At 40.4% G+C, this 14,422-nt stretch overlaps 1 protein-coding gene across 2 annotated transcripts in view; it reads left to right on the forward strand.

Moving 5' to 3' along the window:
• The first annotated feature begins 1,967 nt into the window (after positions 1-1,967).
• The window catches only part of slc24a4b (solute carrier family 24 member 4b), a 41,698-nt gene continuing 29,243 nt past the window's right edge, over positions 1,968-14,422 (forward strand). For both annotated transcript variants that reach the window (XM_077510666.1, XM_077510667.1), the window contains exons 1-2: positions 1,968-2,566; positions 8,546-8,653. In XM_077510666.1, the coding sequence (XP_077366792.1) occupies positions 2,416-2,566; positions 8,546-8,653 (259 nt within the window). In that variant the 5' untranslated portion in view covers positions 1,968-2,415. The remainder of the gene's footprint in view (positions 2,567-8,545; positions 8,654-14,422) is intronic.

Genomic DNA, 14,422 nt, shown 5'->3' on the forward strand with positions numbered 1-14,422 from the left:
GACTGCCAGTGTTGCTAATCCCCACTCTTTAGAATTCTGTGCCTGTTGAAATCCTCAATTCAATATCTGTCTGTACTCTGCAGACATAAAAAAAAAAAAAACTTCTTCAAACACCATCTGTTTACCAAAGATATCTCATTTACTTCTTTTCTTTACTGTTTCTTTTGAACTATTGCAAAGTGTCTTTAGGTGTCGGTTGGAAGAAACACGTATGGAGTGCTCATCCATAGATTGAGGAGGGGGCTTTCCTTGCCCAGAGCGCTAGCAACGCGTGCTACGCCACTGGAGGAAGAAATTACCTTCTGGTGGTTGGTTGAGGATCTCTGACCTCACTTATTGAGCCTGATATCAAAAAATGCGAGTGGCAGGTGACTCAAAGGCCATTTATTAGCTATTGGTAGATGAACTCAGGACCTGGAAATTATTGGCTTTGCTTTCATAACACAGTATTGAACATTTTGTTACTCGCATGCAGCGGCGACTGTGAATTAAGTGCAGGCGGGTGAGGGAGTAGATTCAGAAGTTAATGCTGTGTGCATTTCTTTTCAATATGAGTCCATTATGCAGACTTGCAGAAGTGACTCTTTATTACACGTACAAGGCGAGGTGCCGGCAGTGTCAATGTGTAAAGAAATCACTGCTTGTCTTCACACATTTCATCATATACTGTATATGAATTGAATGAAATATGCAGATGAGTGTTTTTCAGAGTTACACTAGTATTTTTTTCCACACGTTAAAACATACTGGTACATGACAGCTATTTACTTTTACAAAAGAAAAAAGTGGTGAAAAATTGTACAAAAGTTGCCACGCATACTGTACTGTAGCTAGCCTTGTTAGCTTAACGGACTATGCCTGCTTGTGATGCAGATAGTAAATAAAGCAAAAAAAAAAACAACCTTTAAGGATAAGCTTAACCATAACTACCATTTAAATGATACATTCTCTCTCTATAAATCTTCAAACCAATAAATTTAGTGTTATAGTAACTCTTTTTTTTAGTTGTGCTAGCTTAGGTTATTTACAGTGCTAATGGTAGCCTATGCTATTTTGTTGTATAGTGTTCTCTGGCTACCGTATTTATCACAATTACTCATGATCATTTATGAAGTGAGGCTACATTAAAATCTTGGTAGTAGTTTAAGTCTGCAAACTATCCATAAATACAGTTTAGTTGTACTGTATTTAACTACAATACAGGGCTATGGGGATACTATAGGCGCTGGCAGAAATCTGTGTAGCCTTAAGCTCCTCCAGGATTGTCTTTTACATTTTATCGTGCGTTAGGTTAAAGATGAACGATTTTGCTATTGCCCTATGGTGAGATTGAGTTATTAATTCTTTTTTCATTTTATATCTCAGCCCCAAAACATAACAGCCAAGCCCCAAAAGAGAGGGATAGGAACCGACCCCGACACTAAAATCTGCAAATAACTGACACTTCTAGTTATAATGGCTATTTAAAAACAAAACAAAACTTGACAAAGCCTCGTTAAAAATAAATAAATAAATTCTTATTTTTTTTGACGGAACTCTACACTTATATTACGTATGTGTGTGTATTGTTTTGTTTTGTTTTTTCTCTCCCCGAATTTTCACTTTTCACTATTATCTCCCGTGAATAGTAGGGGTTCACTTTTTTTTTTTTTTTTTCTTAGGTGGTACTTAAAATTAAATAAAAATATTGGCAGCTTCCAGACAGTTAGTACAGTAACATATTGTTTCCCCGCAACAAACCAACGACTGATTAGCTTTTGGTTTCATAACACTTGCTTTGATCACTTGGTGCAAAAAAACAAAAAACGTGACAGCTGATTGACGAGTTGGTGTCAGTAGTGGACGATGGAGGAGCCCACTGTCTTGGGGCGGGGGGGGTGAAGGTCGGCCGGGTAGGGGAGGGAGGAGGGCAGATGGGGAGGAATCCATTTGGAGGAACGGTGGAGGGGAGGGAGGGAGGAGTTTTACTCTGCTGCACGAGCACGACTGCTGCCTGAATGTGACAATTAACCTACGCGCACGCGCACGCACAGGGCATCAGGCTCAGGTGCGTGGATTCGCTCTCCCCACGCAGCTGAGAGCACCTCCGTTGATGACGGGACGCTGGCGCCCGAGGAGGAGAGAGAATAGCGTTTTTTTTTGGTTTGTTTTATTTTGTTTAATCTTACCCCCTTGCCACTCCGCTCCTCTCCACGGGACAAGATGCACGCCGGAGTGGGAGCCTGCTCGCTTTTCTTATCCCCTCGCCGAATTGAATAGTAGTGCTATACCGTAATGAGGACATCACCTCAGCCGGGGTCCTTGTGAAGAAGAAGAAAAAAAAACCGATTTCTTCGGCTAATTTCAAGGACGGCGACCAAGAGACATCCGATAAATTCGGGAAATAAAAGTGGCCGAAGGGAAGAGGAAGCGGCCATGGAACGGGACGACACCGTGAAGAAGAGGAGCATCATGGCGAAGATGTTTAAAGTTCGCAAAAGGAGGGAGATGCTGTTTGTACAGGTGTGCTTCATCTGCAGTGCCCTCTTAGTGGCGTGGAGCATGTCGGCGCTGTTGACCAAAACAGGTGAGTGCGTGGACGACATGCACACACGCATCGACGCTCACGCTATCTGCATTATAATCACGCACCACAACAATGTGATCTAGTGGCGATACCAAGGGCACGTGAATGCAACGTCGGTGCATTCCCCTTCGTATCCTTGACTCTGTTTCTGCTCAAACCACCTAACTATGGAATGTATCCGATTATTTATGTGGTAGCCTTTTTGGGATCTCGCTCCGTATTGCCGCAGTGTGCGCGCCGTGGCAGCTGCACATTTTTAATTTGGAGAGGAGGCACAGGCGCGTAATCACGGCGCACGCACGCCTCCTGCTTTACATGCACACACACAACGGGACCGGAGATCTGTTTGATTTGTCGTTTTTTTTTTTTTTTTTTTCTCCCCCTTAACGGCAAGATTCACTGTAGCTGTGCACAATGGGCAGCATCACACACATGGTGCTGATTTTTTTATTTTATTTTTTAACCCCATTTGCAGTGATTCCACGCTGTAATTGAGACGAGCAGTCATGTGTGGTGCGTGTGATGTCCCACGCATCCGTCACTCTCCAAACATGACCCCCTCCTCCTCCTCCTCATGTCAAAAGTCTTCCCTTTAGGGCTGTGCAAACGCTGACATGCAGAGCATCCCAAACGCAACATCACAACCGTTATGTAATCCAACCAGAAACGCTGGAATTTTAGTGAGGTATCCCATTAAAACAACAGGGATCAGAGTTCAACTGCTGGTTTAGTTAGAAAGGGTGTCATTCTTATGTTTGACATAGTAATGCCACATCACTTTTAAAGGGACCATGTGTAGTTTTTTTTTTTTTTTTTTTTGCCAGCTAGTGGTAAACTAATAAAATGCAATGACCCAGATAGAACACATTCGCAAGCCTCCCACCAATGACTAAGTTTATGAAATTGTCTCCGTCGTGTAGCAGAAAGCTGGTGGCAAAATATGTTAGCCTCCTGTAAGGAGCAGCGCAACCCAAGTAATGTAATTAAGTTAAAAATGTAATTAGCAATTTCGAGACCTACAGTTATATTAAAAAAAAAAAAAGTATATTGATATGATAGAACTGTTTTTTTTTTCTTTCTCACAAATATAACAATTAAGAAAATTCTGCGCTGTTGTGGAACACAAGTTAAAATGTTTACATAAAACAAAAATGACAGGACACAGGTGTGTATTTCGCTACTTCGTAACCTGGGGGGGGGTGCAATTACTACTTTTGTCAGCCGTTTTATTACATATTTGACTCGTTAGTGGCTAGCTGCTAGCCATTAATGCAGCTAGCTGACCGTAGCAGTAGCACTACTTAAGGTTATTTTTGAGAAAACCGTTTTCTGTGTACTCTTGTTTTTTTTTTTTTTTTTTTTTCTAGCCGAACTGTTTTTTTTTTCTTACAATCTTTTTTTATTTTATTTTTTTTATTCTCTCTTAAAGGTATACAAACGACACTCAAAAGGAACTCTGACCTGATTTTACTGCATAGCCTCGACAACAGTAAATGATGAAACGTTTTGAACAGATGACTGACTGATCGGGAAAGTGATTTTATTTTATTTTTTTAACGAAGGCAGGTTAAAATCAGAAGGCTAACTTCTCACAACTACTCGTTATGCTAATTTTAACATACATGTTAAGTCATTGGGTTTTTAGCTTTGTTACACGATGAGTGGAACATATGACAACGGACAAGTTAACCTACTTAAACATATGTTGTCTGTCTTTTGGGAATTTTAATCTTAAAAACTGTTGGTTAAGTATTGCTTAAGGACCCTCCCCTTTCCTCAAACGTGACACACTGCTGCCGTCTGAGATCTCAAACGTATCGAGTTGTTGTCAGTGTTTGGCTAGCGTAGTCCGCGCACGCTCCGAGTGCTTCTCGCATTAAGCTCTTTTTGACCCTGTCGTGGGATCTGTCCATCTGCACCCATTTAGGCTCCGTTGGGGCAGCAGATAGCATCAACAATTTGCCTCACTGTACAGTAGATCTCTCAGATACTGGGAGTTATTAATTACATTAAAACAACAATAGGCTTAAATGATTATTGTGGATTGATATCATACATGCGAGTGCAAAGCTCATCTTCAAAGGCATCGTTTTTTTTTTTTTTTTTTGCTTGCTTGCTAAAGTGAATTTGGCTTGCCTTAATCAAGTATGTCTGACCGCAGTCATAGCAATGCCAGGGACTGTTTTAAAGAAGCCTCATGAAATGTTGCACCGCAGTTCTATGACAACTACATATGTGAGAACAGCAGAAATCCCCTGTGAACCCACGAGACCAGCCATAATTAGATGTATCTAATTGAATAGACTGCTCAGAGGAAGGTGCAGAAGCTATGGGGGGGTCAAACAAGAATGCGTCACGTCGCCTGAAAAACCTGTTGGCGCCCTTCTGATTTTGTGTTGATTTTCCAAAATGATCCAGATGGATGAGATTTGATGCACCTCTCCAGGGTCATATCCCGCCATAAAGTGAGCGCAGGCGTGACACGCCGCCTTGCATGCTGATCCAGAAGTGGATGTGTGTGTAACAGATACGTGACGGGTGTCGCTTTTTAAGAATCAAAGGCAGTTTGCCTTGTGTTGTCGTCGTCAGGCTATTGAAGCCGAACGTGTTCACAGCCCAGTAAAACTGACGGACCGGTCGTTTGTCCTCGGTCCATCTCCCCGCTGGGTAGATTGAACAGAGCTGGAGGATGTCCTCGCCAACGTAGCTGCACCCACTCCTCGGCCTCCCGCTCGACAACGTTGTGCTTCGTGTGTAGGCGATTGTCAGCGTAGCCTACTGCCGTTCGATTCTTTGTCAAAGAGAAGTGCCACTCAGGATGGTGTTTGACCGTCAAATGCACCCTAGTCTCACAAATGTGACTCTCTTCTTAGGAAATGTGTGTATTGAGCAACATAGTGTGAAAAAAAGTCTTTGAGATGATAGGGGACAATCGTTGAACATGATGAATTGAAAAAAAACTGACGCTGAGCTGTAGTGGGGTCGAACCTCTCTTGCTATTTGCCCTGGGGGTTGTGCAGTTGGGAATTCAGACATTGTTTGTGATGATAAACCTCTAAAGTTGTAGTATAACACTATCAATCAGCATTAGTGTGAAGTCAAATACAGCTTGAGCCAAGTCATCCTCATGATAGTTTTTTTTGTTTTTGTTTTGTTTTTTTTTCCACCCCCTGAGGTAGCGTCTGAATCGGAGTCTTCATTTACTAACCTCATTTAGAAGATTGGTTACAAAAAAAGCTCCTACTTCATGAAACAATGTTATCCTTGTCGAGGAACATTGAAGACATCCTACTTGCGGTTGATGCGTCTTAGGATATGGAAAGAGAAATGACATTTCCATGGAGAGTCATGTGCAATTTTCCCAAACAGATTTCCACTTGTTTCCATTGTTTTGTCTTGCAGTGTAATTTTTCTTTATTTTTTCTTCTCAAATGCAGTCAGATGGAGTGATAAACCAAAACATACATGCATGTTTTCAGTCAGATTGAGAAATGCCCGTTTTGCATAATTTTACCGGATTGGGTTATGTCTTGTGTGTGTATACGGATGGACTATTTCCAGTTAAATAAGATCAAAATTTGTCCGGTTTTGTTTTTGTCATAATGAATGTAATATTAAACATCCCATCTTGACACTGTAATGTACTCTGAAGTGTTGGGATTATTTTTAGAACGTGTTAATGTGACAAATCAAACCGCTTAGTGTCTGTAAGGTGGAATGAATGTGATGGATTGTTCCAAGTTAAGTGAATGTCGGATCTCCAGGATAAACAAAAGGTGACAGGTGGGCCTCATTGCCTTGCTTTCACAAAGCACTTTTTAAGCAAAAGCTGGGCAGGGAGAGAGTTTGTGGCGCAAGATCATTATGGAGCAGCTGCATATTAGACCAACACCGAGGAAGAAGAAAAACCCAACAAAACAACTCAATGTATGATAGCATTGGTGGGACAAAGTACAGATGTCATATTGCCACGTCACGAATAAAATTTTTTTTTTCATACACTAGCATCAAATTCTATATTCACTCACTTGTTGAAGGGACTTGTCAGTGTCCAAGGAAAAAGCATGAGCTCCAATTCTATAGCTTTGCTCTAGATGATCACACATTTGTAGTTGCTTGATTTTTAATGGACAGCATAAAATCCCCCAACAAGTTTCAACTTGTTGTAATGTCAATAAATCGATGATCAAATTATGATAGAGACTACGCAGCATCATGAAGTGCTTTAATTTAATAACAGTTTTAATAATCATGCTATTATGTTTGCTTTGTTCTTGTTTACCGCAAAACTGATGTACAGCACTTTGTATACAGCATCGCCTGTTCTTAAAGCGCTTTATAAATCGTTGAGTATTAATTTGTCATTTCAATATTTGAAGTTGAGGTCAACCGAAAGTATTTTTACAATATGACCTATATAGCCCCACAAATCCACCTATCTATCCATCACCGGGGGCGGCCATTTTGTCACTAGCTGTCGACTGAAAATGACATCACAGTTGCTCAGGTGGTAACAACCAATCACGGCTCACCCGTTTTCTGAGTTTGGTCATGTGACAATCACACGCTGAGCCGTGATTAGTCATTACCTTTACCTGAGCAGCTGTGATGTCATTTTCAGTCGACAACAAATGACAAAATGGCCGCCCCCTGAGATGGCTATAGGCTAGTAGTGGGGACACAAAACATATTGTTGTAAATAATTTTTTTGGGGCTTGACTTCCCCTTTTGATTATTACAATGTTCGTTTTGGTTCAAGATCTTCCACATTCTAGCATATCAGTAATTACACGAACATAAAGTCACATTATACTGGAAAGTGACCAATGTTTTTAGAGCCTCTGTGGCACACACAAACCTTACAATACATTTTGGTCTCAAATAATACATTTAAGTGCTGTGACTTTGAGCTGATGTCATTTAGCTAAGGTCATACCAGCTAGTAAGTACATTGACCATAAAGCTAATCAATGCATTCATTAAATGTGATTCAACATACTCTCTGGGGTAGTCTCAACATATTGGTTAGTCAGCCTTGACGCACTTACTGTACTTGTGAATATTTAGGCAAAATATGACACACCTGCAACTGTGATATGCTGCACATGCTAACATTAAAAAGAGGAAGTACAATAATAATCCTTTATTGTCCCTCTGAGAGTAACTATCCTTAGCATTAGTTGTGCAAGTCTTTCATGAGATAGTCACCTTGCTTACATATATTACTTGCATTTACAAGTATTTGAATCCTATCAGGACTAATGAAATTCACATTTGGATAATGTGATCCCAACACAAACAAATTTAGAATTGGTTTCTTCAATTTTGTTTTCTTTCAAGTCCGGATATCACCCTTATTGTTATTTGTTTCTGCGTTACTTCTCCATCCGTCCATCACATGGTTAAAGCGGCGATTTTATAACCGTGTCATGTGAGTGGACTTCCACAACCACAATCTGCGTGACCTCACAAGCAGAAGTCGGGCCGACTGCTTGGCCGTATTGCATGCTCTTGCGCGGCAATAATTAGGCCCTTGCGTCACCCTGATCGACTCATCATTTTGCGCACAGCTAACCGTTTTCTCATCTCGCCTCGGGCCCTGTGTCATTTGTGCGGCAACAAACAGCAAGTTGGAAACACATCTGGGCTGGCTGGTATGTTTTTACATAAGATATTTAGGACTGCAGTGCTTGTCCTCGTTACAGAGGCTTAAGAGCGGAGAAAAAGTGTGCAGCAGCTTCATATTTGATGCACTCTTGTGGGGGGGGGAGAAAAAAAGTTTGACATCCATGCAGGACACATTTAAAGGATTAAAAATGACAACCATCCATGTCAATTAGTGAGATTTCCCAAACCATTTGTATGTTGACTCTTACCTCAGGCCCGTTTAGCAATATCAGCCGCAGGGCGTTGTGGGTGTTAAAGCTGCCTCATAAGCAGTTTCTGAATCGGAATCTTGTTTTCATGTTTGCTCTGCAGGCCACGGCATGATAATGGAGGAGCGTCCCGACCCGGAGCACTGGGGGAGGCGGCTAATGGCGTCGGCTGCCGAAAATGAAACGGAGCCCAAGAACTGTTCAGCACCAGGTAAGACGGCCCAAGACTGTTCTGAAATGCTTGCGCCGGTCCACACGAATCTACAAAAGAAAAAGAATGCAGATTTATAGCTCATTCAGTTGCCTCTAAATTGCTAGGAAATATCAATTGTGTGCAAATTGAGTTGGGATAGACCGATTATTGATATTCAGCATTTTGACGAATATCGGCATCGGCCATTTTGAAGAATCATATTGCCGGTAATAGATCCATAAAAAAAAAGGGGGGGAGGGTGTGTTGGGGGCGCATTGTGAAATCAGGGAATTAATAATTACAATTTAATATAGTCAGGTTAAAAAGGCCCACTACAGAGGACAAATTTGAATTGCTGGTATTGCTGGTACTTGAGTTATGTAACAGAAAAAGAGGAAAACTTTTAATTTTTATGTTTTTTGCACCCAAATCCAAGTCATTTGTTTTAAAGTATCTTCCAATATCGAGTCTCGATCCGATACCTTGGGAGATTGCATAATGAAAAATATAAGAGCACATTTTGGTGGGACTTTTTGTCCTTTAATTGACAATTTTATAAAAACTTGAAGATATCCCAAAATGATAACTTTTTATATGGCTGTAAATCAGCAGTGGTTCAAATCAAGTAGGGGTGTGAATTGCCTAGTACCTGACGATTCGATTCGTATCACGATTCACAGGTCACGATTCGATTCGATACCGATTAATCCCGATACGAATTTATAAGTCGATTGTTGCGATTTTTTTTTCATTCAAATTTAGAAAATACTAATCAAGTAAACAAAATATTTTGTTTTTGACTTTAGGAATTAAAGTTAATGAGTCCAATCTTTTTGAGCCGTGCCTGTCACTATAAATTGCTGACAGATAAAGATTAACAAAAGAATACTTTTTTTATTATGGTGGTCATTGAGTCTCAATTTGCTCCCAGTGGACCTGGCTGCGTCCTGGGTGCCCAAAATTTGGGATTTCAGTTTTGCTTTTGTTTGTTTCGCTTGCTAGATTTATAAAATGCCGTTACGTCTCATTGATTGAATTGCAATAGGACACATTCCGATTCATAAGTGGCTATAAATATTTTATTTTATTGGACTATCCGCACTCTTTTGAATTATCCATGCAAATGACGAAGCGGTACTACTGTATTGTGTGTAGCAGTGAACGTTTCTATTTTGGAAGCCATCGTAGTGATTCATGGCGGCCTGTGGCGAGTCTTCCAGACTTAATCATCTAAAGAGTCTTTTCAAGCAACGACGAGTAATTATTTAACCAAACGGGGGTGCATGTCAATTTCGGGCTTTGTTTTGTTTGTGTGTCATACAGTATGGCGGACAGCAGGGCGCATACAATTTGGATGTCATTTAAAGTGTCACAAGCTGCCCAGCGGGGCCTAACAGGCTATTACTTCATTTCTGCTCCCACTCTGGAATGATTGAAATCAGCGGCGTTGTCATCATTAGCTATTAAATGCAACCAGACCCGTTTTCACAACCCTAATAAAACCGCTCAGCATGTGACTTTTCTTTGTTGTAGCGTAAAAGTAAGGGCCCAACTGAATGAATGACTGGATTAAAATCCTGGAAGTTTTTTTCAACAGAAGCGTAATCCTTTAAGATGACCATTTTTTTTCCCCCTCTCTCGCTCTCCTTTACAAAAGTCCCCTCATGCACCAGACTGAACTTCACATTCCTCAACCCCTCATTAACTTGGAAACCTTCTGAACTGGCCTCCGCCGGCCCTCGCGCCGCGATGCTTTGTCAGCGTGAGTCAGTCATATGACTCGTATCATCTCGGAAATAATCCTGTCATGGACGCACGCATTGCTTTGTGGTGCAAAACCGATTTGGTTTGTTCTGACCAGTTGTGATTCGCTCGGCTTGTTCCTGCAATTTATCATTCCGGCGAAGAGAATTCTAGCAAGTCATGTCTCATTACATCCCTGGTGGGGGTTTTTTCTCCTACACTCTTTTAAAAGTCCTTTTTATGTGAGGTGTCAAATCTGACACAAATGAATAGCAAATTTGCCTTTCAAATGATAAGGAAAATCTTGCCCACTTGAAAATATAAAATATGAATAGGCCATAATATGCATGCCAGGCCACTAGTTGATGAATTGACATTGAGGGAAAAAACAAACAAACAAACAAATCAAAGGTGGGTCATATTCCGAACAATCTCCACATTTTCATTTTTGGAACATACAAGGGTTCAGAAATTGATTTGCGTACTTACACGAAATGTAATGTCTGCATTTGATACTCAAACCACAACCCAGTTTTGGTCAAAAAGGGACCAACACACTATTTGGATCAATTTGTCCCAACTCTCAATTTTATTTTATTTTTTATTTTTTTTACTGAAAACTATCTACATAACAATAGTTGATATCGGTCACTACTGTAGTTGAGTACTCAAATAGTTATCGGTCTGGGGGGAAAAAAAAAAAGTACTTACCAACATCCATGATAATACAAATTTTGTTGTAATATTGATTAATATATTGCTTGTTTGTTAAAAAAAAACAACTAAAATCTCATATTAAATCATAATCGATATTGAGTGGAAAAAAATCGCAAATTATTTTTCAAATCGTTCAGCCATATTTTGCATCTTTAAATTAAAAAGTTAACGTACCTGCAAAGGTAGTAATGAACCAAACGAACAATTGCCAGTCCTCGTGCTTTTACCAAAAAGAATCTTTCATCTTCTGTGTAGTCAAGTGGTATGTGAATGTCCACTTTGCTGGAGAAATGTTAGTCTCCCATTTTGTAATATTATGAGCATGTGAATGCTGAAGTATAGACTGCATTGAAACTTTCAAAGGTAGTTTTAGCAGTAACATTTGGACAACCTTTATGAAAGTATAGAAACTTGACCAAATTGATGATGATGCAATTTTTGTCCTGTGCTATTGTTTATAATCATATCATCACTAAAGATTTGTGCTTTACTGAGTTAAAATCCTCAGCAGCCAAACACTATGAATCCAATGTATCGCAGTGGAATACAAATAAACATGTAATCACCTGTGTTCACTCCACAGCGCCCCAGTGCTGACAAAGTGGTCTTCCCCCTGAGAGGGAAGCGCTAAGGTGTAAATGGATGGAGGCTAGATAGGATGAGAAGGATCACTGTGGGTGTGTGTTTATGCTGAGCGGGCGCAACGGCCGAGGCTCCATTTAACTGCGCTGCATAGATAACACTTGACTTCCTTTTTCTTTATCGTTGTTGGTGGAAGCCTCGCGAGGTGCTGCTGCTGATTTGACATTCATCTTAAGTGCCTTTTTATTGATGTTCCTCCTTGAATGCTTCCTTTCTTGGTGTGAGGCTCTAGAGTAAAGTCCAGACTTTTTTTTTATTTTTTTTAAATTTTTTTTAAGGAATGCTAAATCGCTGGATCTGTTTTCTTTGCGGTTCTCCAGGTGTTGAAAATGGATTAGTTTGGACACCAGGACCGCCCCCAGTTTGACATGTTGCATTATTTATTTATTTATTTATTTTTAAAAGTCATCTTTGCATTCAAATTGATTTAAATTATTAAATTGGCTGTTCAGTCTGGAATGTGCCTTTGTTACTGAGAACGTAGCAGTGTGCAAAAAATGGTGTATAAAATTGGACAAGGGTGTGTCAGGTTTTGGAGGAAGAATAAAGCTCCAAAAGATTGCCGTGAAGTTGTCAGGAGACCAGAGGAAGGATCAAAGGGAAAAAAAGATGAAGCAAAGTGAAATCCAGCACCAACCAGACACCACCTGCCACCCACAGGGTTACAAAACCAGAATCTTTCACCAACACCAGAAACCTCTAAGTTCCAACAGGTTAGGGAGATCTCAAGAGACCAGAGAAAAAACTAAAGAAAGGAAGCAGAGTGAGATCCACAGACAATAGCCTCCACTGATTCAGCAAACAGTGGGAGAAGCAAATTCTGTTTGAATTTCAGTCGATGCTGGTGTGGTGGATCGGGCATGTATGAGAACCTCCACGAGAGAGGGGAGCCATCGACCTCTGTACAACAAGGCAAGCGCGGGCCCCCCAGGCAGCGCCAGGGCACAACCCTGATGGATTAGAACTCACATGCACCAAAAACCTCAACTCTATTTATATTTTTGGCTTTCCCAGCACTCCCAACCCCACCCAAATAAAATGGCTTTTCTGAATGCTGATGGCCACAGTTTTACCTCCTAAAATGTCAAAAGTTTTACTTTTTACTTCAAAATAGCTTACTTTAAATAGGATCTCACGACGCATTGTGGCAAAAGGTAGAATCTAAGTCAGTTATTGTGCTGTATTAAATCCTCCACATCGGTGGGCATCAGCGGCAAGCTAAGCTAATTAGCTGAGGAGATGTTCTCTCTGTTGCAAACTGCCTTCAATTTTGTGTGAGGGAGAGAGAGGCCAACAGAGGTTTGATACACTGGTTTCATTTAGACCATACTACTTGAACAGTTCATTTTTAAAACTCAACTCAACTATTACTCAACTCTCAACTCAACTTTATTTAGAAAGCGCTTTAAGAACAGGCATTGCTGTACACAAACATAAATATCAGTTATGCATTAAAGAATAAGGTAACAAAACAAGAACGAAGCAAACATTTTGAAGTGCGTATACAAGTTATAAGTATATGTTTTTTTTTTTTGTTTTTTTTAAACAAGTAAATACATTTTACATCAGTAAATTAATAGGCGGTAGGCGAGTAAATAAATAAATAAATAAATGCATAAATAAGTAGACTAAACATCAAACTCATACAACACCAAGAACAAGTCTCATGGTGTGCCAAAAGCCAAAGAATACAGATGTGTTTTAAGACTTGTTTTAAAAGAGGATAAAGAGGGGATTGCCTAATATTTAGTGGAAGTTCGTTCCAAAGGGAGGGACCGGCAACAGCAAAGGCTTGATCTCCTCTATGCCTCCGCTTAGCCCTCGGTACCTCCAATTGAGTCTGGTCTGCTGACCTGAGGCATCGGGCAGGTGTGTCAGGGTGCAAGAGCTCAGCGAGATAAGGTGGGGCAAGACCATTGAGAGATTTGAAAATCTTGAATCTTAAAGTGGACTCTAAATTTCACGGGCAGCCAGTGAAGAGAGGCCAGGACAGGGGTTGTGTGTTCCCTCTTACGGACACCAGTAAGGAGTCGAGCAGCAGCATTTTGGACAAGCTGGAGACACTGCAGGGAGGACTGGCTGATTCCAAAATAAAGTGCATTACAGTAATCCAGCCGAGATGTAACAAAGGCATGGATTACCATTTCTAAGTGCTGCTAAGATTGTGTTTTTTTTTTTTTTTTTTTTTTTTTTTTTTTAAACCTTAGCCAGCTGCCTAAGATGAAAAAAAAAAAAGCTGGATTTGACAACAGCGGCAATTTGCCGGTCCAGTTTAAAGTCACTGTCCATCATGACACCCAGGTTACGATGAATGCATACTCCGCACATAGCTACATGACACACATGGAGTTGTCTATTGAAGGGATGGTACAAACAAGTATTACAAGATTTCATACTGGTCCGAGTACAAAGATTTGTATTAACTTCTCTTTTCCATGACCACTTGAATCACCATTCAAATCATCACCACTGATACGTACACAGCCCTATTTTGGACAAACTTGCGTTATTTGCTAGTTGTACTGTTGTTTGTTTTTTGTTGCTAGACAACTGTGAGATTTCTTGTCCTGTGGCACACACACAACAAAGAGCGCCCTACTGTGGTTAAGTGAGCAAGTTATGTGAAACACACTATTTTGGAGCACCACTACAATCATGAAAAATTACATTAGCGCATTAGCTTCA

This window comes from Festucalex cinctus, chromosome 21, assembly GCF_051991245.1.
Source record: "Festucalex cinctus isolate MCC-2025b chromosome 21, RoL_Fcin_1.0, whole genome shotgun sequence".
In the NCBI taxonomy this organism is placed as follows: domain Eukaryota; kingdom Metazoa; phylum Chordata; class Actinopteri; order Syngnathiformes; family Syngnathidae; genus Festucalex; species Festucalex cinctus.